Here is a 27,354-nt window from a genome sequence, read left to right on the forward strand (position 1 = left end):
TGGCACTCGAAAGGAAACTTTGGCAAACAAAGTGCTCCAAGTGCCATCCAGCCGGTGATTTGTTGCCGGGCGACTAAATCTCCCCGAATCTTAGTGCGTGCGCTTACCATAAGCAGATAGCTCTAAATCAGTGACTTTTAATCCTTGTTCTAATAATTACAATGGGAAAGACTGTGAACAGACCGTGTATTTAGGAAATGAGTTGCGGCTTTGTATAGTCAGATACAGCTAAAGAATGAGAAGAAACAAAGAACCAGCAGCATGATAGTGCTCATTTTCAGATCTGTGGTTTAAGTCAGGTTAAGTCCTTAGGATTGTATGTGAAGCAATTTATTACTTTACCTAAACAAATGTTACAATTTTTTTTTCCTACAGTCCTTTATATACAGTACTGACTGACAAACATCAGCTGCCTCTGTGATAATGATGCAAATAACTGCAAGGGTATTGATCTCAAAATATTAAGTACATTAACAAAAATACATGCTTGAATGCACATCAGTGGGCTTTGAGATGACATGATAATGGTTATAACTATACTGCTTATATAGATATACGTATGTCAATTTGTGTGTATGGGTGATGTGACAATAATTCCAAAAGCAGCAATTCATTTCACACAGCAACCATTCTTAAGTCAAAAAGCATTAACTAAAACCTAAACAGGAAAAGGGGAAAGGAAAAATAAACAAATAGTTCCAGGTCTCCAAGCCGTTGAGCAGCATTAGATCGGCAACTGAAATTTAACATCGACTTGCGCTAGTTTTGCCAGTGTTACGATTTCTGAAAGTTTAACAACCTGCAGACAGAATAAAAAAAAAATATAAAATTATTTCTATATCATTAAGAATTGATAAAATGACCCACAGAACAATATAAATGTAATCACAGATATGGATAATCTCTGAGGGACATAATGGAAGTTTACTGACCCATTCACATAACAAAGGTCACTGTGGAGTTTCCTTGCATCAGTTCACATAAAATCCTTATAAACAACTATCAGCAGTATTTTTTTTTTTATTTGCTTGATGGATGTGCTTGCCACCCAGAATTTTTTTTCTTGCGGAGTAGACAGTTTAAGTGTTCTTTCATTAAGAAAATATATTAAAACAACCTATGAACAAACAGGAACAGGAGATTATGTTTGCTTCAGCAAGGCTCAGCTCTCCTGATCTCCAAATTAGTTTCTTAAAGGAATAGTTCAGTGTGAAAATAAAAACTGTGTAAATAGATAGGCTGTGCAAAATAAAAAATGTTTCTAATATAGTTAGTTAGCCAAAAATGTAATGTATAAAGGCTGGAGTGAACAGATGTCAAATAAAACAGCCAGAATCCAACTTCCTGCTTTTCAGCTCTATAACTCTGAGTTAGTCAGCGACTTAAAGTGGGGCCACATGGTACATTTCTGTTCAGTGAGTTTGTAATTGACCCTCAGCATTCAGCTCAGATTCAAAAGCAACAGATATGACCCATGTGGGCCCCCCCCCCCTCAAGTCTCTGATTGGTTACTGCCTGGTAGCCAGGGTAACCAGTCAGTGTAAACCAAGAGAGCTGAAAAGCAGGAAGTAGTGATCTGACTGACATGTTATACCTCAAATCACTCCAACCTTTATACATTACATTTTTGGCTAACTATATTAGAAACATTTTTTATTTTGCACAGCCTATATATTTTCCCAGTTTTTATTTTTACACTGTACAATTCCTTTAAAGATGTTAGGCAACCTTTTCTTCCCTTTAATGGAGTGTCAAGAGCAACAGTATGGTACAGTGTCTTCTATTTGCATGAAACAACCTTGGATCACTTTTTAATGGTTCAGAGACAATGCGTATGATTTTTATAATAAGTTATGCACTTCTGAAAATTGTACCTGCAGTAAGTAGTGAAATAAGGAATTTCTAATAAACAAGGGAAACATTTTTAGTGGGATGAAACTGCAAATACCTCAATGTCAAGTGACGGTTAATGCAATGTCTGTGTGGGTTTCTAATGGGGCCCTCCAAATATATACAGACACTATATGTGGAATACCTCAACCCTATGTGGAAAACTGATAATAATACCCTAAGGCAAGTCCCACAGGCTGAATGTCACGGACATCTCATGGATAACTGAGCAAATACGCAACTGTATCATAGTGTAATACAGTTCCCACACATTATTATTGCAATACCAAGCACTGGATTGGCATGTAAACATTTAAAATCCAGAGAATTTACCATTTTTGCTGCTTCATCCAAATCATCACATGCAAGTATTTTCAATCCACTGGCCGTAATAAGTGCTTTGGCATCATCAACTCTTGTTCCTGTAGAAATATATCAAATTAACATGTATGCAAATATTTAAGACACAAAATAGGGGAATAAAGGTACCCAGTTTACAAGTAACTGATTAGTAGAGCATTAAACACGTTATAATCAAAACATTAGCTAATTTGGGGTAAATCAAGACATTGTCCCAGCATTATTTATCATATAATTTACGAGAGGCGGTATACGACAGTGTAACACAGTTGAACTCCATTGAATAGTAACCAGATTTTTTTTTTTTATTCGCTCAGGGGAGATGCCAGATGTTCAATATTTTGTTTATTTTGCTTGACAACCCCAATAGAAAAGAATTTGAAATTATTTGTTAGGATGTCAGGTCCCCTTTAATAATAAAATTCTTTAGGCAATTTTTAATTGTCAATTTCTGTTCATGCCTTTGACATTTGCTTAAACTTAGTATATTTTTGTATTACAGGTATAGGATCTGTTATCCGGAAACCAATTACCCAGACAGCTCAGATTTATGGAAAGACTATCTGTCAGACTCCATTTTAGCAAAAAATCCTCTCTGTAATACTAAAACCATATCTTGTACTTGATCCAAAAGCACAGCATGGGGAAATAAGTACTGAACACGTCACTGTTTTTCTCAGTAAATATATTTCTGCAACAATAAGTATGTGAAGGTCTTGAGAGAGCTCTTTGCTTTTACCAATCATGAGATGCTGCTTGTGTGATACCTTAGTAATGAGAAACCTTTTTATAGGCCATCAATAAGGAATAAACCAGCTGATATTAATTTGCACAGAATTGCTTTCAGACAGATTTCAGCAGGTTTGTTGGCTTTTCCATGCCTTTTTGCAACTTCTTTTCTTCATGTGTTCAATACTTTTTCCCTATCATTCCACTTCATCCCACATAAATTAATTTCTGGAAATATATTTACTGTGATAAAAGTTGTGTTCAATACTTATTTTCCTTGTTGTATAATTAATCCTTATTGGAAACAAAACCAGCCTATTGGGTTTATTTAATGTTTACATGAATTTCTAGTAGACTTAAGGTATCAAGATGCAAATTACAGAAAGATCAGTTATCCAGAATGCTCCGGACCTGGGGTTCTCTGAATAACAGTTAAGAGGTACATATAGAAGGCTTATTATTTTATTAAAACCAGAGGCGTTTGTTGAGCTTTTTTTTTTTTTTTTTTTTTTAAGCTTCATTGATTACATATATAAGGGATCTATATAAGGAGGATAAATAAGGATGAATCACTATTTCCCATCATATTACATAGGAAATAGGCTAGAAGCACAGCAAAAATGTAACAGGCAAAGTATATACAACTTCCAGTGTAATACAGTTGCATTCTATTGAATAGTAATCTGCACTTAGTGACCATGTTTTTATTGGCTCTGGGGTGATGTCAAAACAGCCATTGTCATGCAAGTTCATGATTTCAGTGTTTCCAAGTTACAACTGCTTAAAGGAGTTGCTCACCTTCCAAACATTTCAATTCAGTTGTTTTCAGATTGTTCACCAAAAACAAAGTTGTTTTTTCAATTGCGTTCCATCTTTTATTTTTTACCGTTTTCCCAAAATATCAGTTTAACATTTAGTGTTTCAGTAGCTGTGATCCAGGCGCAGATTCTGAACAGTTACAATTTGCTACATTTAGTTACTACATTTCTCAGCAGTATTTGTGAAATATTAGCAATAATTGTATCAATTGTAACAGCTGCCTTTAATGAAACTCAGGGATTCAGCTCAGCAGGGCTTAACGATAACAAATGTATCAACTAAATGTATCCATTTAAACAGTTAACGAGTCTGCGACCCCACATCCTAGAGTTGCTTTAGAAGGTGAAAATTGAAACTTTAGGACAACAGTCACATAGAACATAGAAAGTAATAACAAAAAGTCTTTATTTCTGGTGAACAATCTTAAACCAACATTGAAAAAGTGTTTGAAGGTGAACGATCCCTTTAAGAAGACTGTGCGTAAGAATTGCAAGTTGATTTCTTTAGCATTTAATGGATGATTTTGGGTGATCGAATTTGTGCAAAAACAACCACTTAAACCATTGTCCTTAGCAGAAACTTTCCAACAGGGTAAATATACAATCTTACAAAAGATTTACCTTGCAAACGGACTACAATAGGTATCCTTAATTCCAAGTCCTTCACAGCCATAATGATACCTTGAGCAATTACATCACATCTCATAATGCCACCAAATATATTGACTAGTATAGCAAGGACCTGCAAGAGAAATAATGTTCAGTATTATTTCATTCACCAAAAAGATTAGTGTTATCCAATAATTAAGAAATGATGCTGTCAATGTCATAGACAAAAATGTAAACGTAATTTGGCCTGCATATAAGATGTACTCTGGCTTTACACACAGTATGAGACAGTTGATAACGAAGTGCTATGCAACTTATTTTATGTTAAGGCTACAACTGGCTTTAAAGGGTTTTGCCAACAAGCTAGCATCAATGGGCCTGAAGCAGAAAACATTCACTTCTGATACTCAATTATCCATGTCCCTAATTTAAAAATTCACTAAACTGTAGCAGATGTTTAATATAGCTGTTCAATAAACAATTCTTTTTTTTTTTGAGTAGTTTATAAATGTAATAATTTAGTATTATTTTGTATTCCAGGCTGCAACCAAAAGCCACTTACACAGGTAATTTTTTAGTTCTCACTCACTTTAAAGGAAAACTATACCCCCCAAACAAATATATTGCATAAAACAGCTCATATGTAAAACTTTGCTTCAGGTAATAAACCATTTTCATAATAATATACATCTTTAGTAGTATGTGCCATTGGTTAATCCTAAATAGAAAATTGCCATTTTAAAAAAATAATGGCCGCCCCCTGGGATCCTAGGATTCACGGTGCACACAAACAACATGTTAGGTCACATGAGCCAATTAACAGACAGAGTTCTGTCTTTTGCTTCCACAATTCTTCCTGTTACAGTTAGAGTTGTAGTATTTCTGGTCAGGTGATCTCTGAGGCAGCAAAGAGACCATCACAAAATGGGGGTTCAAGGCAAGAGATGTATTTAGTTTAATATCTATACAAGTTTGTTAAGATTCTTTAATATGCCACTTTATTTGATATAAACGATTTGTTGCTTAAGTATTCATTTTGGGGGTATAGTTTTCCTTTAAATAAATTTTATTATTCTATAATTGCGAAAAAATAGATTTTTACTTTTTTAAATAAAATTAGCTTGGCAGCTATGACCAGGAAAGATCCTACAGCAGTTAGACAAACTTCTTTTGATTTGGGTATCTTAAACAAGTGAAAAAAAAAAAACCGAGTGGAAACAAGAACCACAACAATGCATAGCCCATTAAAAGTACAGATAGGAGTTCAAAAATGACCTGTTATATAAAAAAAAACCATTATATAGAAAAAAATATTAAATACTTATAGAAAAAGAAGGTAAATGTGTTCCCTAGGAACCAAGCATATATTATACAAAGCAAAAACAGTACATCATCTATTTTTTATTGGAAATTGCAATAATATATAAGTACCTTTTTATCAGATGTAATCAGTCTAAATGCTTCTGTTACTTGATGAACTGTGGCACCACCTCCAACATCTAAGAAGTTTGCGGGTGTACCTCCATGAAGCTTTATTATATCCATTGTTGCCATAGCCAAGCCAGCCCCATTCACTGCCGAAAACATAAAAAAATAAATAAAAAAAATAAAATAAACCATAAAAAAAACTATGAAAAACGTTGCTTGTGCATATCTGTGTGTGTATACTCACTTTTGTTAGATTTACAACTCCCTTAATCAGAAAAAATGAAGTGTTCTAGTGAAGGATCTTAAAGCGCACACTATGGAAATGCTCTTTGTGAGGTCTCTACACAGTATCCATCCATTTCCTTCTTATATTAGTTGCTCAACAATTAAGTCAGAATTTCTTTAGGAAATAAAGGTAACAGAAAAACAAAACTATATGTCTGGTTGGACAAAATTACTGGCAAGCACGCCGCAGTCCACTGGTAGGATAAAATCATTCAAGTTTATTCCAGCAGATTAAAAACATTGCAGTCCTGATGCGTTTCGTATAAAAGATACGTAGTCAAAGGTACCTATGACTTCGTATCTGATACGAAACGCATCAGGACTTCATGAAACCAAAATAAAAAAATGTTATGACTGAATAAGAAATGCAGTTTAAGAAAGGACAGAACATAAATGTACATACCAAGACATCCAATGTTGCCATCTAGACCAATGTAGTTAAGATCAGCTGTTGCAGCTTGTCTGTCTCTCTCGTCTTCCTGCGACCAGTCCCGCAGATCAAACACTTCCTTCTGTCGATAAGCTGAATTGGAGTCAAAGTTTATCTTTGCATCCATACACATTACTGTAACAAAAAAAAAAACCAATGTACAAATTGTTAAATGCCTCTGCTCCATATAAGTCACTGTATTCTAACTTTGAACTTTTACTGATCTAGTACTCGTGTATAAATCAGATCTTGTCTTTGGAGAGGAAGCTGAGTTTTGCCAAAGAAAACAGCCAGTTTATCACAGTGCCACAGGGCTGCTTGTATTGTAAATATATAGTGAATAAAGTACCCCCTCTTGTAAAATATAAGGATATTATTAGTTACCGAGGAGTTTCATGACCATATAAAAACACGAGGCCGAGTGTATTTATACAGGTCATGGAACTCCGAGGTAACTTCTAATATCCTCATATTTTACAACTGGGGGTACTTTATTTATTATAATACACAAATTTTAGTGAGTCATGTGACAGAAATGACATCACTACTCACCATTTATAACTGATGACATCACTACTCACCGTTTATAAGGATATAATTTACAGGATATTTATGGCTTTTGTGTATTATATACACATATTATACACATTCTTAAATAGCTAAATAATGTTGACTATTGTAACTCTATATTTATATCCTTCCAGAGACTATCAAGACTCAATTCAATCATAAATCTTAGTGCCTGGCTCATACCACTCACCGATAGCTCTTGATCTGCCAATCCCTACCACCCAGTGTGAAATCCAAACTACCAGCCCTGACATTCAAAACAGTTTATAATTCTGTCTCACACTTATCTCAACACAGTCAAAAACCATACACATAAAATTAAAGACTCTAATTGTGTTCTCATCATGCTGAGCTAACAGCTTAGCACTAACTGAGCATATGAACTCCTTACTAACCTAGACCATGATATAAATCTCCCAATAAGTAAACCTTTTATTATACTTGTGTAAAAAAAAAAAAAGGTTGAGTGAAAATGGTGATAAAACTAACTGTACAACTGTTTTTTTTTTAGGAAAAAGACTAATTTAACTCAAGCCAAGTTCTTATTTTCCAACTTTTTGTAAGTAAAAAACGTACCAACTCCGGATGCATCCTCTACCATCGGGTTAATTTCAACCATAGTAGCATCATATTTCATAAAGAGATTATACAGATTAATCATACAGTTTGCAGCTTCATCCACGATATTTGAGGGGAAGCCCATTTTCTCTGCAAGCTTGGAAAAACAAAATCAGTTGTGCTATATTTATTATCAGTAGTCTGCAGTTATAATATATTAATAAAAGATAAAGACTTTCAGAAAAAAATGGATATAAACGTAAAATATATTTTACCCTGACAGCTTGCTCTTTCTTTATTCCTTCAATAATATCAATGGGTTCCTTAATAATGGCATCTGGATTTTCAGCAGCAACATCTTCAATATTTACACCACCTTGGGAACTTCCAATTAGTACAGGGCCCTAATTTAAAAAAATAAGTAACAATTACAGTTTTTATTTATTGATGATTTTGTTAAACCAGTACAGTTTAGAATATGGACACATGATGCATTATCACAGTAATGATCCAGTACAGCAATAAAGCCTTGTCTGCTTTATGAGAAAAACTCAAAAAAAAAAAACCAAATACCAAGTTTAAAAATTCTAACTACAGATCAATGTTTCAGTATAGGTTTCTCATCCTATGAAATTGACATGTATTGGTCTTTGTTTATCTGAAAGAATGTTTTTGAACCATACTTTTTCATACAACTACCCAAGTAACAATAATACCCAAAAAATAAAAAAATAAAAAAAGTTTACAAAATTAGCTTTGACGTTATTGCATTTTCAATGTATAACTACCACTGTTCTTTGCTACTTGCATGTGAAATGAAAAGAATCCACAAATAAATCTGGTTTTACACACAAAGGGGCACATTTATCAAAGTGTGAGTGTAAAGCTGACCACAGAAAAACTTGACAACTTTCTATTCAATTCTAAAACTATATTTATCAAATGGTGAACTGTAACTTTCACCCATTGATAAATATACTTCTAATAATCCCAAAGGAATAAAAAAAAAAACAAAAAAAAAACTAGGCCAGTTTTTCTGTGGTCGGCTTTACACTCACACTTCAATAATTATGGTAATAAGACCATTTTATACCTATAGTTATAAATGTGAAATCAGAAAGATAAAGAAGTTTGATATATTAGGCCAAAACTCCTTACCACATCCAAACACAATATATTGATGCAGCTTTTACATAAATCAGAATGTCAATCAGCTGAAATATGTGCTTCAAAGCATTATGTTCTGTGATATCATAAGACAAATCAGCTACTACCATGAAAGTAATAATATTGTGGCTTGGTCTTGTCTATTAAATCACTTCAATTGCAATATATTTGATGAGACAGTCACAAGAGTTAATTTTACTCTATGATGCAGTAAAAGGCAGAGTAAATTTAAGTATTCATACAATTTCATTTTCATTTCTTTTGTGGTCAAGGTACTTGGTCAATATCCCACTTAGGCACAGCAGCTCTTTGTGTTGTTGTGACATTGACCCCAGAGTCCCTCGATTCCTTTTGCTTTTCTAAATTGAGTGATTTATTGGGGTTTCCGCCAAATCTATGACTTATTAAACCCTATACTGAATGGTTGATTAGGAATCAGTTCCAATGAGGGCTATGCACTGTTCAGGAGACACTTTTCCCAAGAAATGTATCCATGTAGGGAGGAGGTGTTAGCCTATGAAAAATATGACTGTAGGTTAGTTGGACCACAACATGGAGTTTACAGTGATGTGGAATGGTGGCTTGACCATAACTTTGTAACTAAAAACCCCTGTTTGAAAATATATGTGCTTACACAGATACTAGATTACTAGTGAAACAGGAGGCCTGGGAATGTGTATTCCCACATTCCTAGAGTTTTTGCCCCCTGTGTGCATGTTTTCCCATTCAGCGATGCTGATATTTAGCTTGGTTACCCTATACTTTTGAAATATGTTATGACGACTCCCCTTTTGGTTCTACTTGGCAGTAATGGGCCAGTTATGCCACACTAATGTGTCTCTGTGTATGTGTTGTTGTTATCAGTGGTTTTACTAGTACACTCGTCATTAAACACAAGCATGGGTACTAAACAGAAGTTTGGGCTTATCAAGACTTCTGGGAAACGTAGTGGGTTCTGTACACACAGCAGTTGCCATGCTACTTAAGAGGAACGGTTTCCTTGCTGTTTTTGTTTAGTATATCTCATTCTTGATAACAGCATATTTTCAAATAATTTTTTTCTGCTTCCTTGCATTCTTTACTTTAGTATAGTGACAAGATTTTGGTGCCTTATTAGCATGGGTGCAGTGGTTTCATCCAGGTTTGTGGACTAAGCTGGATGAAGGTCACGCTGTAGTGACCCAACATTGGATTGCATATACAGTGGTGTGAAAAACCATTTGCCCCCTTCCTGATTTCTTATTCTTTTGCATGTTTGTCACACTTAAATGTTTCTGCTCATCAAAAACCGTTAACTATTAGTCAAAGATAACATAATTGAACACAAAATGCAGTTTTTAAATGAAGGTTTACGTTATTAAGGGAGAAAAAAAACTCCAAATCTACATGGGCCTGTGTGAAAAAGTGATTGCCCCCCTTGTTAAAAAATAACTTAACTGTGGTTTATCACACCTGAGTTCAATTTCAAAGGTTATAAAGCCATTTCTAAAGCTTTGGGACTCCAGCTAACCACAGTGAGAGCCATTATCCACAAATGGCAAAAACATGGAACAGTGGTGAACCTTCCCAGGAGTGGCCGGCCGACAAAAATTACCCCCAATTACTACCATCCGAGAGGCCACAAAAGACCACAGGACAACATCTAAAGAACTGCAGGCCTCACTTGCCTCAATTAAGGTCAGTGTTCACGACTCCACCATAAGAAAGAGACTGGGCAAAAACGGCCTGCATGGCAGATTTCCAAGGCGCAAACCACTTTTAAGCAAAAAGAACATTAAGGCTCGTCTCAATTTTGCTAAAAAACATCTCAATGATTGCCAAGACTTTTGGGAAAATACCTTGTGGACCGGCGAGACAAAAGTTGAACTTTTTGGAAGGTGCGCGTCCCGTTACATCTGGCGTAAAAGTAACACAGCATTTCAGAAAAAGAACATCATACCAACAGTAAAATATGGTGGTGGTAGTGTGATGGTCTGGGGTTGTTTTGCTGCTTCAGGACCTGGAAGACTTGCTGTGATAGATGGAACCATGAATTCTACTGTCTACCAAAAAATCCTGAAGGAGAATGTCCGGCCATCTGTTCGTCAACTCAAGCTGAAGCGATCTTGGGTGCTGCAGCAGGACAATGACCCAAAACACACCAGCAAATCCACCTCTGAATGGCTGAAGAAATACAAAATGAAGACTTTGGAGTGGCCTAGTCAAAGTCCTGACCTGAATCCTATTGAGATGTTGTGGCATGACCTTAAAAAGGCGGTTCATGCTAGAAAACCCTCAAATAAAGCTGAATTACAACAATTCTGCAAAGATGAGTGGGCCAAAATTCCTCCAGAGCGCTGTAAAAGATTAGTTGCAAGTTATCGCAAACGCTTGATTGCAGTTATTGCTGCTAAGGGTGGCCCAACCAGTTAATAGGTTCAGGGGGCAATTACTTTTTCACACAGGTTTGGATTTCTTTTCTCCCTAAATAATAAAAACCCTCATTTAAAAACTGCATTTTGTGTTTGATGATCAGAAACATTTTGTGTGACAAACATGCAAAAGAATAAGAAATCAGGAAGGGGGCAAATAGTTTTTCACACCACTGTATGAGTAAAAAATATTTTGGATTAATTTGTCAAAAAAAACCATGAGTGAAAAAGGTTTTTTGCAGATATAGCGTTGAGGGCCAGAGGCCCATTCCTCCTAGCCAGATTTCCTTCCACATTTGCTTAACTTACATCATTTTATAAGCACTACCTGCCAGTTTCTGACCCACAAAGCAGTTTCCAAAACAATTAGGTTTTTCACCACAGCACATCTAGCTAAATATTTCAATAAGAGCAAAGAGCTGTTTAGTAGAAATAAAACTGCTTTTAGAATTATTTTAACCAGACAATCTTTGTCCTTGTGCCTGAATTATGAATTCTGCATCATGCATTCTGAAGACAACTTTTTTTTGTGAAAACCGTAGACTTAAAAAAAGCATTGTCTCATGTAAGCCAACTCACTTGGAATGCCCTTTCCATAGCAATTGCAAAGTAGTACTCTCGTCTGGGATACCTTCGTTCACAGATAAACACATGATTGCATATCCTGCCCTTTTCACCGGTCTGTTTTGTGAAAAGCTTCTTCCCAATCATCTGAGATGCAATGTCTTTGGCTTCTTCAGGTCTTAGATAAAAAGAGCACCATTTATTTTATAGTTTATTTTAAATGAGATAAAACAACTAAGAGCAAGACAAAAATCTCAAAATGTAATTCACAGAAAACAAAAAAAAATGTATGTAGAATACCAGAGGAGAATAATAAATACAAGCAAAAAACATTTATATTCTGTAACTGTTTATATCATGAATAAATAAGAGATGCAGTTGGTAAAGTCCAGGCTTATGCTATTCTAACCTGTGATTTCCCATACTCAATCGAATAACCTGTGTAAGTCACTATAGTTAATGTTCTCTAAATAAATCCTCAGATGATCAGGTGGATCTGTCAAATACCTATTCATTTACAGTTCCACCTTTCTTGCATTAGCCAAGAGTAGTGTTCATGAGTCCACCATCATGAGAATACTCAACAACAATGGTGTTCATAGCAGGGCTGCAAGGAGAAAGCCACTACTATTCACAAATATTATTGCCCTTCTACAATTTGCTGGAGCATGTGGTTAATTCTTAAGTCTATTGTAATAATGTTCTACGGATAGATACGACTAAAATAGAATGTTTTGACTTGAATAAAAAGTGTTAATCACGTGGTCTTTAGCAAACTGTAGAAGGGCAATGTTCTTTTTGAATACTAGTATTTGAAGAAAAGCAAAAACCACAATCTAGCACTATCCTATCTGTAAAACATGGTGGTAACAATATCATGAGTACAGCTTGCCATAATTGATGGAACTATGAATTCTGAACCAGCAGATTCTGCATGAAAATGTCAGGGTATAAATCCATGAACTAAAGCTCAAGAGAAAGTGGGTCATGCAGCAAGAAAATGACCCTTAACAGACCAATTGATATACCAAAGAATGGTTGAAGCAGAGGAAAATTAATGTTTTCGAAAGTTCAGACCATAATCCTACAGAAATGTTGCAAGGTTCAAGTGAATGTGAGGTTTTGTAAGGAAAAATGGGCTAAAGATTCCACGGGACAGATTATTAAACAGTTATCACAAACATTTATAGTGGCAGCTATTGTTGCCCAAGGGGGGGCAAATTAGTTACAGAAAGCAAAGTTTCATACACATTTGCCACACACAAATATACAACTTCAGATAATTTTTCTCATTAATTTATCTTTTAATTGGTTTCCCATTATTCCTTATCAGGACTTTGAAGCACCACTGTATAGAGAAGTGCTTCATTTTGTTTTTCCTGTTAAAGAAAGCATTTGGTTCTGCTAAAATTTAAACCATTAGTATTCTAATGCTATGGCTAGATGGTAGCCTAGGCACTGTGAACATTAAAGACCTGCAAATTTCAAATGAAATCTAAATTTACATACATTTCTCATAAATCTCTAAACTGACCAAATAACCTATTAAATAAGTAGTTACTCCACTAACCTAGCCTACCTACTGTATCTCCTTTGATTATCATTTACAGAGGCCCCAATAAATAAATATGGGACCCAATAAATAATCAATAGGGACAAGTTAAAATATGAAACACTCACGAATAAACAATCTTCACTCCTCCTTTTAAACCTCCTTCAAAGGTGCCTTTGCCTCTGCCACCAGCCAATACTTGTGCTTTAACAACCAGATCCTTTGAACCTGTTGGGAGAATAAAAAGGAAAATCTTTTCTGAGCATGCAACAAACAACTTCAGATATTTTATTCAAAATTATACACCTCTAATGAAACACTCCAGAGTTGAAAGGCACTGAATTTCTTTATATATTTTCTATATATTTTTTTAGTTATATACAATTATACATCAACACATGGAACTACCTGCTTACAACATTTTTGGAGAACCACTGAAAACAGCAGAAAGGCAGCTTTTCTGTTTTGGGCAGATTACTTGATAACCTGTGCCAGTGCTTCTGGTAGCAAAAAAAGCTTGGCTTTTCCCTCTATGCAAAGGAAGAAGCTGGAAAAAGATCACTCTGTGCTGCTCGCTGAGAAGAAACCCAGGACAGTGTAGTTTTCTGCTATCAGGAGTACTGGCCCGGGGGTATCTGGTAAATGAACACAATGCCTAACTTTTGGCACCCCCAGTGATTTCAACTTTTCTACTTTAAACAGTTGCATATCTGAACGAAACATTGAATATAACAGTGTTCAGCATTTATTCACTTCCCAATATCATACAGTTAAATCAACTTAAACACACTATAAGCTATTGAAGAAACCTCGACTTTCTAGAATAATCCATCCATTGTTGGAGCTTACTGCCAGCATTTTACACACCCTAAGGTGTGCAAAACTTCACCCAATACAGCACAATTCATTTAGGACCTGCCCATTCCCTGAACAGTGCAATGTATATTCTGCACCAACATTCATTACTACACCACTGAAATGGCATTATACACTACTATTTTAATTCAGGGGTCACTCAGCACTCCTTACTAGGGTCTTAGTACAGCTGACTGGGATGTTACAGTATTCAGGAAATAATATGCACAGCTGGAGGCCATGGCCAATTGGGTGGTAATATCTGAATGAATGCTTTTTTTGTGAATACTCTCACAATTATAGCTAAGTGCATCTTAGAACAGTTTCATTTTGTCTGTAAACTTTTTGTGATCTACAGAGGTTAATATTGGTCTAGGTAATAAACTAGTGATGAACTTCTAGAATGCCTCTCTATCTTTAAAGAAAACAAATCTTTGTAGAAGTTATTAAAAAAAAATCACACGTTGCTACAGCTTCAAGAATATGTTACAAAATGTATCTGCCTTATTGTCCAAACTATTTTTCTAGACATTTTATTAAATACAGAAACTTCCATGATGCCATACCAGCAGTACTGTTAACTTTCATAAAAACCATTAAGATATTTATAAGCTATTTATGTGTGTTCCCCACTGAACCCAACAGTAAAGCATTAAGATTGGTTGTTCATGTAAAGGAACAGTACCACAAAAAAATAAAGTGTCTTAAAGTAATTAAAATATAATTTAAGGTTGCCCAGCATTGGTAAAATGTATGGGTTTGCTTTAAAAAGACTACTATAGTTTATATAAATAGGCTGTGTAGCCATGGGGGCAGCCATTGAGAAAAGGCTCAGGTTAATTAGCAGATAACAGATGCTACAGTATGCTCCAGAGTGCATCTGTTATCTACTATGTAACCTGTGCTTTAAATGGCTGCCCCAATGGCCACACAGCAGCTTGTTTATATAAACTTTATTGGTGTTTCTAAAGCAAACATACCAATGTTGTAACAGGGAAACAGTACATTATATTTTTACTTAAACACTTATGTTTTGAGGTTATGGTTATTTAAATACAAAGTGTAATAAACTGAAATGTAAGTATGCAATCCAGCAGTATTGCAATTGTCACATTAGGAATACATCAATGGTTACCATGTCATCCAGCTGAAGTGTGTTTTTTAATAAACAAAAAAAAAACAAAACAACCAAACTCTGCTGAGTGGAAAAACACTGAGTTATCGCCACAGCAGCTTTCATCAGCAATGTATGAGGACCTTCTGGTTCCTTGCAAAGCTTGTCTAGGGAAAATAAATAGCAGGTTACACCATCTTACAGCAGAACTGTATAAATAATTATAGCCCATTTAAGCTAAACTACACTGCAGATTTTGTAGGATGGTGTCAGTTTGACTGAATGCATCCTACAAGTCGGTAGTTGCATGGGTCAAAATATAATAGGAAGTATACAAAACCATGATGTGTATGAAGACCTGCCATCCAACTCAACATGTCTGTTGGATGCAAGTGCTGCAAGCTGAATCTTGATCTGAAAAGATAAAATCTGATGGTGCCTGACTGATTTGTAGGCTGTAGATGCATGGACAAACCACACCAATCGGCTTTAGCATTAAAGCTATGAGAATCAGATTAAAGATCCTATAAAATCTTGTGCTGTTGCATGGCAAGATCAGATAAAATCTGGCCCACAAAATGTAATCAAAATCTCCTGTGTAGTTTAGCCATTAAACAAGCTGCAGAAAGCAATCGAATTTTAATAAGGTAATGACTTATAAAGTAAATTATTACCTCAAGCACTTAAGGACAAAAACAACTATTTAATACTTAGTCATTCCCGGTTAAATTACGGCCTGCATAAAAATATTTAAAAAATATGGATGCCCTTCAGAAAAAGACAAAAAGGTTGCAAGGAAAAAGTAAGGAGACGCAGAAGGAAAGTCTAAATCACTGGGGGTGCCAAATGTTAAGCCCCCCTAAACCCCCCCAGTGATGTTGATCACTTGTGCGATACCCCAAGTCCGTGCTCCTGTTATCAGAAAACTGCACAGACCTGGGGTACTTCTGTACAAGCAGAATTTTTTTATTTTTGCACAGATGCACTTTTTATTTCTTCACTCTACACCGCAAGCATCAGCCAGGGGTATTTTTCATTAGACCTACATTCTGACACCAATATGAATAATTCATTTTTATAAACAAAAATAAACCATGTACAGGTATGGGATCCATTTTCAGGAAACTCACTATCCCAAATTACGGAATGAACATTTCCCATAAACTCCATTATAATCAAATAATCCAAATTTAAATAAAAATTATTTCTTTTTTCTCTTTAATAAAAAACAGTACCTGGTACTCGATCCGAGGATATAAGTAATCCTTATTGGAAGCAAAACCAGCCTATTGTGTATATTTGAGGGCAGATTTATCAAAGGTCGAAGGTCAAAGTTAGAAAAAACTTCGAACTTCAAATTCAAAAAGACCATTCGAATGGTGGTTGAAGTTTTTTGGGGTCGAAGTGGGTCAAATTCGGCCTACTTTGAATCGTACTTCAATCTAAGTTTTTTTAACTTCGACCTTCAATCTCCCAAACTTACCCAATTGCCTCCATACAGGTTCTAGGAGGTCCCCCGTAGTCTAAAACAGAACTTCGGCAGCTTTTAGGTGGCGAATGGTCAAAGTTTTAAAGAGACAGTACTTAAAAAAAAAATTCGACCTTCGAATTTCAACATTTTTTCAAATTTGAATTGAAGAAGTTGGACTATTCCCTAATCGAAGAACCCAAAAATTACTTCGAAATTCAAAGTTTTTTACTTTGAAAATTCACTTTGACCGTTGATAAATCTGCCCCTTAATGTTTACATGATTTTCTATGAAGGCAGCCTTTTAAATAAATTTTACATGAAGGTATGGAAAAATTAGTTATCCAGAAAATCCCAGGTCCCGAGCATTCTGGATAACAGGTCCCATACCTGCACTATTAATTTACAGTCGTAAAGAAAGGTCTGTGAACCTTCTACTATTCACTGAAGACATATTAAACCCACAGTTATCTTATTGCGGCCTGATCTTCAGCTAAATGACAACACACAGCGCAATCTACTTAAATTATTAAACACAATTGCTACTGTACGTCTTGTCAATTAACAGTCACAATCTAGGCTGGAAAAAAGTATATGAGCACATGTATTCAGTAAAGTTAGAACCTCCTCTAGCAGTAATAACAATCACTAAATGTTTCATGTAGATGCTGATCAGACACAATGGTTAGGAGCAATTTTATACCATTTCTTCTTAGAAAGCATTTTTTCAATTTGTTTATATTTATGCGGTTCCTTATGTCAGCTGCTCTCTTCAGGGCACAATGCAGCATATCCATTGGGCTGAGGTCTGGACTCTGACTTGGCCGTTCTTATGTTTAAACTATTCAGTGCTCTTCAGTGCTCTGCATTTCGGGACATATTGCATCAAGCAAATTATTCAGGGTGATTGATGCCTGACATTATTCTATAAAATGAAGATTCCAAAGATTACCGAAGAGCCGGAGGATGGCTGCCGACTCCGCTGGACAGAATCTGCACCGGTTAAATAAAGACTTAAGATGGCCATAGATGTTGAGATTTAAAAAGATCAGATCCTGATCGTGAGACCACAATCTTCTCAAAACGATCGTACGAATTTACCATCAACTAAAAAGACCAATTTGCCAGGAAAACAAAGGGGAGCTGCCTGCTTGGCCCTGCAAACATAGATAGATTGTACTGGGACCGACAAAGATTTTTTGACCTGGCCGATCAATTTCCTGACAGATGTCGGCCGAAAAATCGTAAGATGTATGATCGTTCGAATACCACTAACCGCACTATAATTTCGAAGGATCGGTCGGGCTTCCCTAAAATCGGTCGTTCGGCAAGAAGAATCGTCGCGTCTATGGGGACCTCTAGGGGCATTTGCCCAGGGTAGCAGCTAGGCTGGGGGGAGGGTCTATGTATGGTAGAGGGGTAGGGTTTTTTTTACTTTAGGGTTGAATTCTCCTTTAACCATGCCTTTATGGTTGGGTGAGCAATACCTTTTTCGCCAAAGATAGCATGGTGTATTCCTGACAAAGCACAATGCTGCAATGACCGGTTTGGTCTCTATGGTAAATTCACCTTTGTTCAACATTTAATTATGTCTGAAAACAACAAAGAAAAAAAACTATAGTTCCAGAAAAATATGTAGCAAACTGAATATCCTGCCATGTAGAATGGTTGCTGGTATACACATGATTTTGATTCCTTTACCTCCGAAATGTACCTACATAGGAGGATTACTTCTCAGGCCTTACAATAAGGAAGTCAGTTATAATATCAGATACTTGAAGGTATCCTTCTAAGACTAAAAATAACACAGTAGATGTGTCTTGCTTTATGTCAGGGATCCAAAAAACCAAACAGCAGGATAAATGAACATTTATTTAAAAGGCTGCTTTAACCATTTCTGTTTGCTTTTAATGGTCTGTATCTGATTTAGCTATCAGAGCAGAAGCTTAGTTAATCGGAGAGCAAACAAACCACTGAACCTTTAAAACAGTAACAGCTGCCATATAACATTAAATTGTCTAATTAGAAGTGATAAAATCGTGATTTCATTTAAAAAAATATGTTTGGTAAATTAAACATATAAATAATATTTGGTATGATACATGCACACATTTAGGCTTTTGCATTCTTTTCTTCTATTCAAAACCAACAATTAGAATTCCTTTTGGTTTCTAGGTTCAGCAAACCAAAACATTTTTTATCTAGAATACTAGACTAAATTTTGTCCAAATTATCAACATTTTTAAAAAGGATTCCTTTTTCTCTTTTATAATAAATGAATACCTTGTACTTGATCCAAACGAAGATAGAATTAATTCTTATTGGAGGCAAAACCAGCCTATTGGGTTTATTTAATATTTACATGATTTTCTAGAAGAATTAAAGTATGAAGATCTAAATTATGTTAAGATCAGTTATTTTGAAAGTACCAGCTCCCAAGCATTTTGGATAACAGGTCCCATACCTGTATAGAGATATCAGTTTATTACGTAAATGCAAATTCACTTCATTTTGGCCAAACAACATATTTTCCTACAGAACAAAGAATTTATGATCCACCATGATTTCAAGATTATGTTCCTAATCTACACCTCTTATTACATATAAAAACCTTTATGTCATATTCACTGCTTGCTGATGAGGTAATGAGAATAATGTGGTCATTAAATAAATAACATTAACAATGAAGAGTTAATTTGTCACTGCAAAACAGTTATTTTACAGCTTCTTCTTACACTTTGACCAGAATAAGGTGCTTTACAAAAACTGTAAAGGCATGTACATTTGGTGCAGAAGGAGAAATACACTGCATTAAACCATGAAGCTATAGTGGCCTTTCCAAAATTTTAGTAGCGCAGCTAGTGTATTCAGGGCCGGAACTATGGGTAGGCAGAGTCGGCACGTGCCTAGGTGCAAAGCTGCCTTCTACCCCTAGATCGGTCCCCTCTCTCATAGGAGATTTGTGCTTTCGCGCAATTCCAATATCGTAAATTTCCATTTAGTTTAATAAAACAAAAAAACAAGGTTTATCCCACTTAAAACAGACAAAAAAGCATGTTCATTGCACTGATGTTAAATAAAGGGGTATAAAGTCCCTTTAATGGAAAAAGCGCTTTTTCAGAGTATAGCTTTCCTTTAGATCAAAACACTCAGCAGGACTCTTACCAATTTCTTTCGCTACTGTATAAGCCTCATCTGGTGTTTTTGCAACACAACCTTTTGGAATGGCAACACCAGCATTTTTCAGCAGGTCCATGCTCAGATACTCATGAAGAGACAGATTTCGATGTTGTTGTGCTTGGACACCATGGCAGCCGAACACACCAGGAAATCCACTGAGCACCTAAAATAAGAACCACATCCTATTATAATGTTTATTAAATGATCATTCCTGGCTTTAAGTGAATACTAAGTATCATTTATAAAAAATTTAATAAAGTAATTATGTTTGATAATCTACACACGCCATATACACTATATTTCATAAGCTTCCAGACACATTTTTGGCCTAAAAAAAATAACTTCCATTGAATGACATGTTCTCAGTCAGAAAGAACATTTACTTGTTAGTTCCTGAAAAGATGTGTGGTCATCTTCAGAAACACTGCAGCAGGTGCCTTAGCAAAATTATTTCATCAGAGAAAGAATTTTATTTAGTTTTTTATATCAACCAGGAAATATGCCCCCAGCCAACTTTTACAAGAGTTTTTATAATGCTTTGTAAACTTCATCATCATATCATTATAATTTCTATCATTTGATCGGTTGAAAATTGCTTTATCATTATGATTTATCATATTTTTGCATTATTAGCGAATGTCATATCATATCATATTCATCAGTCTCCAGGTTAACAACCACAAACCTTTGAAATTGTATCCAACTTACCTTTTTTACTTTATTATTTTGTAATAAACTTGCTTTATCATTGTGAAATATTAAAAAAACATATTGCTAATTATTGTAAGCATTTAACCACAGATAAGATATTATTGATTTGATTTTATATTTTCATTGATCATCAATAGATTTTAATGCTCAGCAACTGCACAGTATCAAACTGCCTCTGAAAGCAAAACCCAGATAACACATTTCAATGGAAGATAGTAGAAATATTCATCTGAGGTTAACATGGTGTGAGCTAGGACCCTGGATCCATTGAAAGCAAACCCTAACCCTACAGCATTCTTCCTACTTTGTGGCAAAAGTTTAGGGAATATTTTTTGTTTCCTGTCTTTAGCACAATAATGTCCCAAAGCTCAAAGAAAGGTCTGTGCACAATGGATTTGCTGAGAAGGGAACAAATAAACTGAATTACCTGCACAAGCCAACAGAACACCAATAGGATTACTGGAATGTTGAATGCATGGTTGATTTTCCAAGCTTAGTACCCACCAATGTTCAGGGTCTAGATAGTTTTGGCCATATAGTGAATGCAATTATATGCATACATAATATCAAGCAATTCAGAGTATCAGTGGCATTCATATTAAGTGATGATTCTTAGTACCGAAGAACACTTGGAAGACAACACAATGCAAAATTCCAATTTTTGAAAGCCACAAATTTTAGCAAAGATTTGCTTTTAAATTATTAAGAGCTTGTACCTTCTTAAAGGCTACAATTCTTTAGTATGCTTTACTATTACGACGCAAAAAATCTGAAGTCTGGGGCTGCTGCTCTGATGTCGTTGCCCCCCCCGTGTGCTTAAAAGTCCGTGTCGGAGTGGGTCAAAGGAGACCAGCACCGCTAGTGCAATGAGAGCAGTATCAGTCTCTGCACTAGCTGAACTGAATTTCTGGTTTAAAAACCGGAAATTCCGCTCTTAAAGTGATACTGACACTACAAATTTTCTTTTCAAAATATTAAATCTACATTAAAAGTTACCTACAGGTCATATTGGTTTTGCTTATAGTTCTGCTTTAGTAAGTAATTGTCACTTGAAGCTCCTAAACCTGACTGTCCCTTCTTAACCTGTCAGAGTTTCTAATGCGAACGGACTACTGCTGCACAAATATGGCAGCCCCCTCATAGAGGAGCAGGGTAGTAAGAAAGGTAATGTAAAAGCATCAGGCAAATACTTTTATGGCAAAATTATAAATAGCATTCATTTGCATAAGAGATGCTAGAAACAAAAAATAACTAGACCACAGATGAGCCCAAGGAATTTAGGCCTTTGTTTACACAGAATCCATTACCTATATAGCATGACCTAAACCTCCTTAGATCTTATAGGCAAGGTTATAGGTTTAACTTTGGGCTAAAAATTAATAATTTTTAAAATGGCTCCTTTATTGGAGAGCCATACAGATCTGCTCTGGTCCCTCTCTGTGTTTCAAATAAAGGGTGGATGTGCTGGTGTGCCAGAAGCACAGTAGAAGGAGATAGTCAATCACAGCCCTGCAGTCACACAAGCAAAGAGAGTCTTCAAGTTCCCTATCATGTCAGGCTAGCTGCTGATATTTGCTTTTAAAACATGGGACCAATAAATGATACCTGTTGCTATTGGTGATTACATCTGTAACAAACTATGTACTTTTTTTTTTAAAGGGTTAGTTCGCCTTTAGTATGTGATAAAATGATTATTCTTAGCAACTTTAATAGTTTTTTTTTTTTAATAGTTTATTTTTCTTCTGACTTTTTCCAGCTTTGGAATGTTGGTCACTGACCAACGCAGGCTAAAAACTATTGTTCTGTGAGGCTTCAATTTTATCACTATTTTTGTATTACTGATCTTTCTATTTAGTCCTCTCCTGAATGTATGCACCGGAGCACATGTGTGTAACTTTATACACATTATACATACACTTTGTATACATATTCTCCTATTCATATTCCAATCTCTCATTAAAACCACTACCTGATTTCTATAGTAGCTTGGTACCTAACAACCAGATAGCAGCTCTGCAGTTTTCAATTTATGTGGCTAATATCACAACCCCCTTTAAATAAAGCCTCTATAGGGCGGCATCCAGCTAAACAGCCATGTAGTACATCAGTGGAACTCTTACTTAATGATACTGAATTTGTTTTGACTTGTGAGGCTTTCCCACTGTTTCTGCTCACTAGAAGATTCCCAAAATACAGTAGAGCACAGCACTCTATATAAATAGAGTAAGTAAAGGCTACAAATATTAATGGGTGTGAGTGAGATGACCCTAGCTGTTTCAGTCAGTTAAAGGCAACTTGAGAGCATTGATATTCTGCGATACACAGGACAGACAGCTGCAGGCGTTGGTTTTTAAAGGCCATCGAATTACACAATACAAGTCTGGAAATCACCAAGTCAGAAGCTACTGATCCTATCTTGGATTTACCTAATCCTTATTGGAGGTAAAACAATTCAATTGGGTTTAATTAATTTTTAAATTATTTAGTAATAGTTGAGGTATGGAGATCCACATTACAGAAAGATCATTTATCTGGAAAACCCCAGGTCCCACACGCATGCACACTAATAGACACTTGCAAGAATATTATTGGAAACCCGATTAAACTTACACAAAGCATTCTTTTAGAATCCACTTAACATAATTCCACATTATGAAACCAAGTGTTGATGATAAATTTGATGAAATCAAATGAGTAAATTGTGTAATATAACAGACACAGCAGATAAACACAAAAAGTCAGACCTACCACTGCCAGCGAGTTTCCATTATTGCTCAATAAATTTACGGATTCAAATTTAAGTTCTGCCACCCAGAGATTGTTTTGTGCATAATGAAAAGTTGCTTACAATTACATTTTCTTTGAATATTCCTTCATTAAATATTTTCAGTGGTTTTAAAGTTATTTGTAAAATTAATTGCTGGTGAAATCAGTTTGTCACGGACTCTTCAAACTTTGTAACATGAGTCGGTTTTCTTGGTATTTTAATCAGCTGATGTGCAACATTGTTTGAGGAGTCAGAGAACATAAACAAATACTGTTTTTACTAGCAATTGTGTTGACAAATACATTTAAAACCACAGATAGATTTGCAAATAAATGTATGTTGGAAATTTGCTTATAATTTACTTTTCTTTCTTTAGCTTAGGAGTAGTACATATAGGATTTGTGGTGTAGTGTGTGCATAAACAAAAGGTTAAAGGACAAAAAAAAGGCAATAACACAATTCTGCAGCCCTTATACAGTCCCTTAGGCTGTACCTGATTGAGAACTTTATTTTGTAAAATTCCTCTCCTGTCTCACACAGAGCAAGTGAACACTTCTAAACCTCTGTCGTGGCTGCCATGTAAGTGAAGAGTGACATAATTAACATGCGGCACTGAAAGAAGTACACATGTGCCAACATTATGACACCACCTTGATTTAAATGTTTCAGAGTTGACTGTAGGAGAGCACAACTGAGCAGACGACAATATGCAGCACTGGGTGGAAGAAGGAGGCAGGAGAAGGAGTGAAGCACACAGCAATGGGCTCACAGGAGGGACACTTGTCTATCAGTGTGCACAATCTGTGCACCTTCCCAAAAGTACAAGGCTCGCTCCTGAAAATTATATGTGCGCAATCACCGTCTGGTGATTAGACGTGATCAACAGTCTTGTTCTTGCTGACAGAGAAATGAATGATGATGGGAGCTTTTAGAACAGACGTTAGCAGTTTTTCACCCACTGTGTTGATTACACCTAAAAAGGGCTTAAGAATGCGAAGAATGAAAATGACAGTTGGCAACACTGGAGGCAATGGCTTTTATTTAAGGTTAACTCTCCTACCTTTTCCTTGTCCTTAAAGGAACAGTAACACCAAAAAATGAAAGTGTTTTAAAGTAATGAAAATATCATGTAGTGCCCTGCACTGGTAAAACGGATCTGTTTGCTTCAGAAACACTACTATAGTTCATATAAACAAGCTGCTGAGTAGCAATGGCGGAAATTGAAAAAAGGCTATATGACAGGTTCAATAGCAGATAACACCATTATGTTCTACAGAGCTTATCTGCTATCTGTTGTGTAGCTTGAACCTTTTCTCCTTTGAATGGCTGCCCCCATTACTACACAGCAGCTTATTTATATAAACTATAGTAGTGTTTCTGAAGCAAGCACAGCAGTTTTACCAGTGCAGGGTAATGCTGCATTATATTTGTATTACTTTTTTGATGTTACAGGTCCTTAAAAAAAAGGGAAGAGGCAGTTTGTCAAACTTTTGTGCTCCTATGTTTCTATTCTGTGCACTGCTGGTTCTGACTCAACAATGCAGTGAAAGCCAGCTGTTTCACAGACCTTAGCACTAACATCTGCTGCACTGTTTTCAAGAGTAGGAAGCAGAGAACAGAAAATAATAAACCGTTTTGCAATGTAAAATAGATTTAAAATGAATCAAACTAAGATTCATGTATGCTGGAAAGTTGCTACATTTTCTGTTAATCAGCTTTCATGTAAAGCTGCAGATAATGAATGGATGATGCAAATCATCAAAGCTTTCTGAATATTTCGATACTGAGGGTAAAAAGAGATATAGACCAGAAACCACTGCTTGTGTCCATTAACTGTGCGACTGTAACAAGCGGACAGAAAAGGAATGGAGAACAGAAAAAAGATCAGGCAGATCCGTTTACTGCAAGAAAAACAAATGTTGGATGTCAGTAGAAGGGCATCTCCTGGCATGACCCACATACTCTGCAGCAGCAACAATGGAGGCGCCTGTTTAGTGTTGCGCAGTGAGTATAAACACATTCACTGCAGCGTGGGGCCTCTGCTTTTGGCTCCAAATATGTCAGCGTTCCCTACACCAAGTGCCAAACAAACTCGTCCAGCCCTGCGTCTCACAGCGTAACAATTACCTGAACTGCGGAACCGAAGCGAGGCACCCGACTCCTCAATCCAGCTGACAGCCGGCTGTACATTACGGAGGCCGCCATGTTGTCTCTTCCAGACGCACCTCGACTTTGAGCTCTCCGCGCAGGCGCAGATTGGAACGTCAGAAAGCGGGAGAGGAGGGGAACTAATTGCCGCTAGGTGGCAGAGCGCAATCTGGTTTTCTGTCGTATGTAGGTAGAAGGTCACACTCTATGGTTGCGGAGAGTGGATTAGTTGCTGCTAAAAGTAGTTTAGGGTTGAGTGTGAAAAACAAGAAAATACACGAAATAAACAGCCGATAACAGATAAGCTCTGTAGTATACAATGGGAGTCTTCAGAATGTATTCGTTATCTACTGTGTAACCTGTGCTTGAATGGCTGCCCCCATGGCTACACAGCAGCTTGTTTATATAAACTATAGTAGTCTTTCTGAAGCAAACACACCAGGTACATTATATTGAGACATGCTATAATGACAAAACGCCAGCGCCAATTCAATTTCCACAGTTGCTGCCGGTTTCCTTGAGGCAACTTCGGAAATCGAAGCGCCGCTAGGGTTGCCACCTGGCCAGTATTTTACTGGCCTGGCCGGTACAAATTATGGTTGATCCCAATGTTATTAATAGGGAAAAAAGATAAATATATAGGAAGGCCGGTATTTTTTCCCAGAAAAGGTGGCAATCCTCCGGAAGATGGCGTTTTTTCATTATAGCAGACGGAAGGCAGTTCGGGGGAGATTGTCGCCACGCAGAAGAGTAGATTATATCGCCAGGTGACTAAATCTCCCCGAATCTGTCCGTGTGCTAGCTAATGGAATACAGTCACTTTTTAAAGTATGGCTACATGTATGCGGAACCTATGCAAGCTGTGCGGTGCCTAAAAGTGTACAACCTGATGGAAAAAAAACCTTCATAGCCAAATGTATAAAAATTGTTCATCCGACAGGCTGTTTCCCATCTATGAAGTAAAATTTTACTATAAACAATTCGCTTATAAATTGTGCCGCCATAGTGATGTCATCAGTTAAAGTCCATAGTGCTTAGTGAAGTAATTTGTGAAACATGACTCACTGAAGCATTATAAAGAAACAATGTACCCCCTGTTGTGAAATGTTGGTATATCAGGAGTAGGATAAAAACATTTCCTGTAACAGTGCCTCTCTGCAGCCCCACTGTCCACCAAAACAATTAAAAGCAAAGTTGAAATGATTCATTCATATATAAATTGCAGTATTGCACTAGCTTCCATTAGCAAAAAAAAATTATTTGCCTAGCTATGTTAAATCACACCCAGTACTGGAATTGGGGAGGGATGCCATCCCTTCACTTCTTTATTTTTGTGAAATAGCATCCCCTCAGAGGGGATGCAAGAGTTTTGAATCCCGGAATTTTCTTTTGCTTCTCTCCTGCATACAAATAAAATGCAGAGGTAAAATAAAATATAGTTAAATATATAGAAGATTAAAGGAGAGAAAATATTCCTGGGAGAGGAATAGAGAAGAGATAGAGAAGTGTTAAAAAGATAAAGAAGGTGGAGGTATCACAGAGGGTTACAGAGAAAAGGAGAGAAGAGGAAAACGAGAAAAAGAGAAAATGAAGGTATTAAACAGCAGCAGATTAAGGAATAGTGAGAGAATGATATAATAATCTTGGGTAATATAGAATATGATGGGGTTGTTATGACACAATGTAACAAACTTGCAGCTTCCGGTGCCGACTGAGATATGTTATGCCCAGCACACTTGG

The 27,354-nt window shown here is 36.2% G+C and overlaps 1 protein-coding gene across 1 annotated transcript; it reads right to left on the reverse strand.

The window, feature by feature from the left end:
* Positions 1-314: 314 nt before the first annotated feature.
* sucla2.S (succinate-CoA ligase, ADP-forming, beta subunit S homeolog) lies at positions 315-25,688 on the reverse strand. The gene is made up of 11 exons (NM_001094040.1): positions 25,594-25,688; positions 19,974-20,151; positions 13,500-13,599; positions 11,835-11,997; positions 7,953-8,081; positions 7,696-7,834; positions 6,523-6,684; positions 5,838-5,980; positions 4,419-4,539; positions 2,224-2,312; positions 315-799 (listed from the first exon to the last, which is right to left on the reverse strand). Exons 1-11 carry the CDS (start codon positions 25,669-25,671, stop codon positions 725-727), a joined length of 1,377 nt encoding a protein of 458 aa, NP_001087509.1. The 5' UTR covers positions 25,672-25,688; the 3' UTR covers positions 315-724.
* Between the last annotated feature and the right edge of the window lie 1,666 nt (positions 25,689-27,354).

The sequence above is a fragment of the Xenopus laevis genome, chromosome 2S (genome assembly GCF_017654675.1).
Source record: "Xenopus laevis strain J_2021 chromosome 2S, Xenopus_laevis_v10.1, whole genome shotgun sequence".
Classification (NCBI taxonomy): domain Eukaryota; kingdom Metazoa; phylum Chordata; class Amphibia; order Anura; family Pipidae; genus Xenopus; species Xenopus laevis.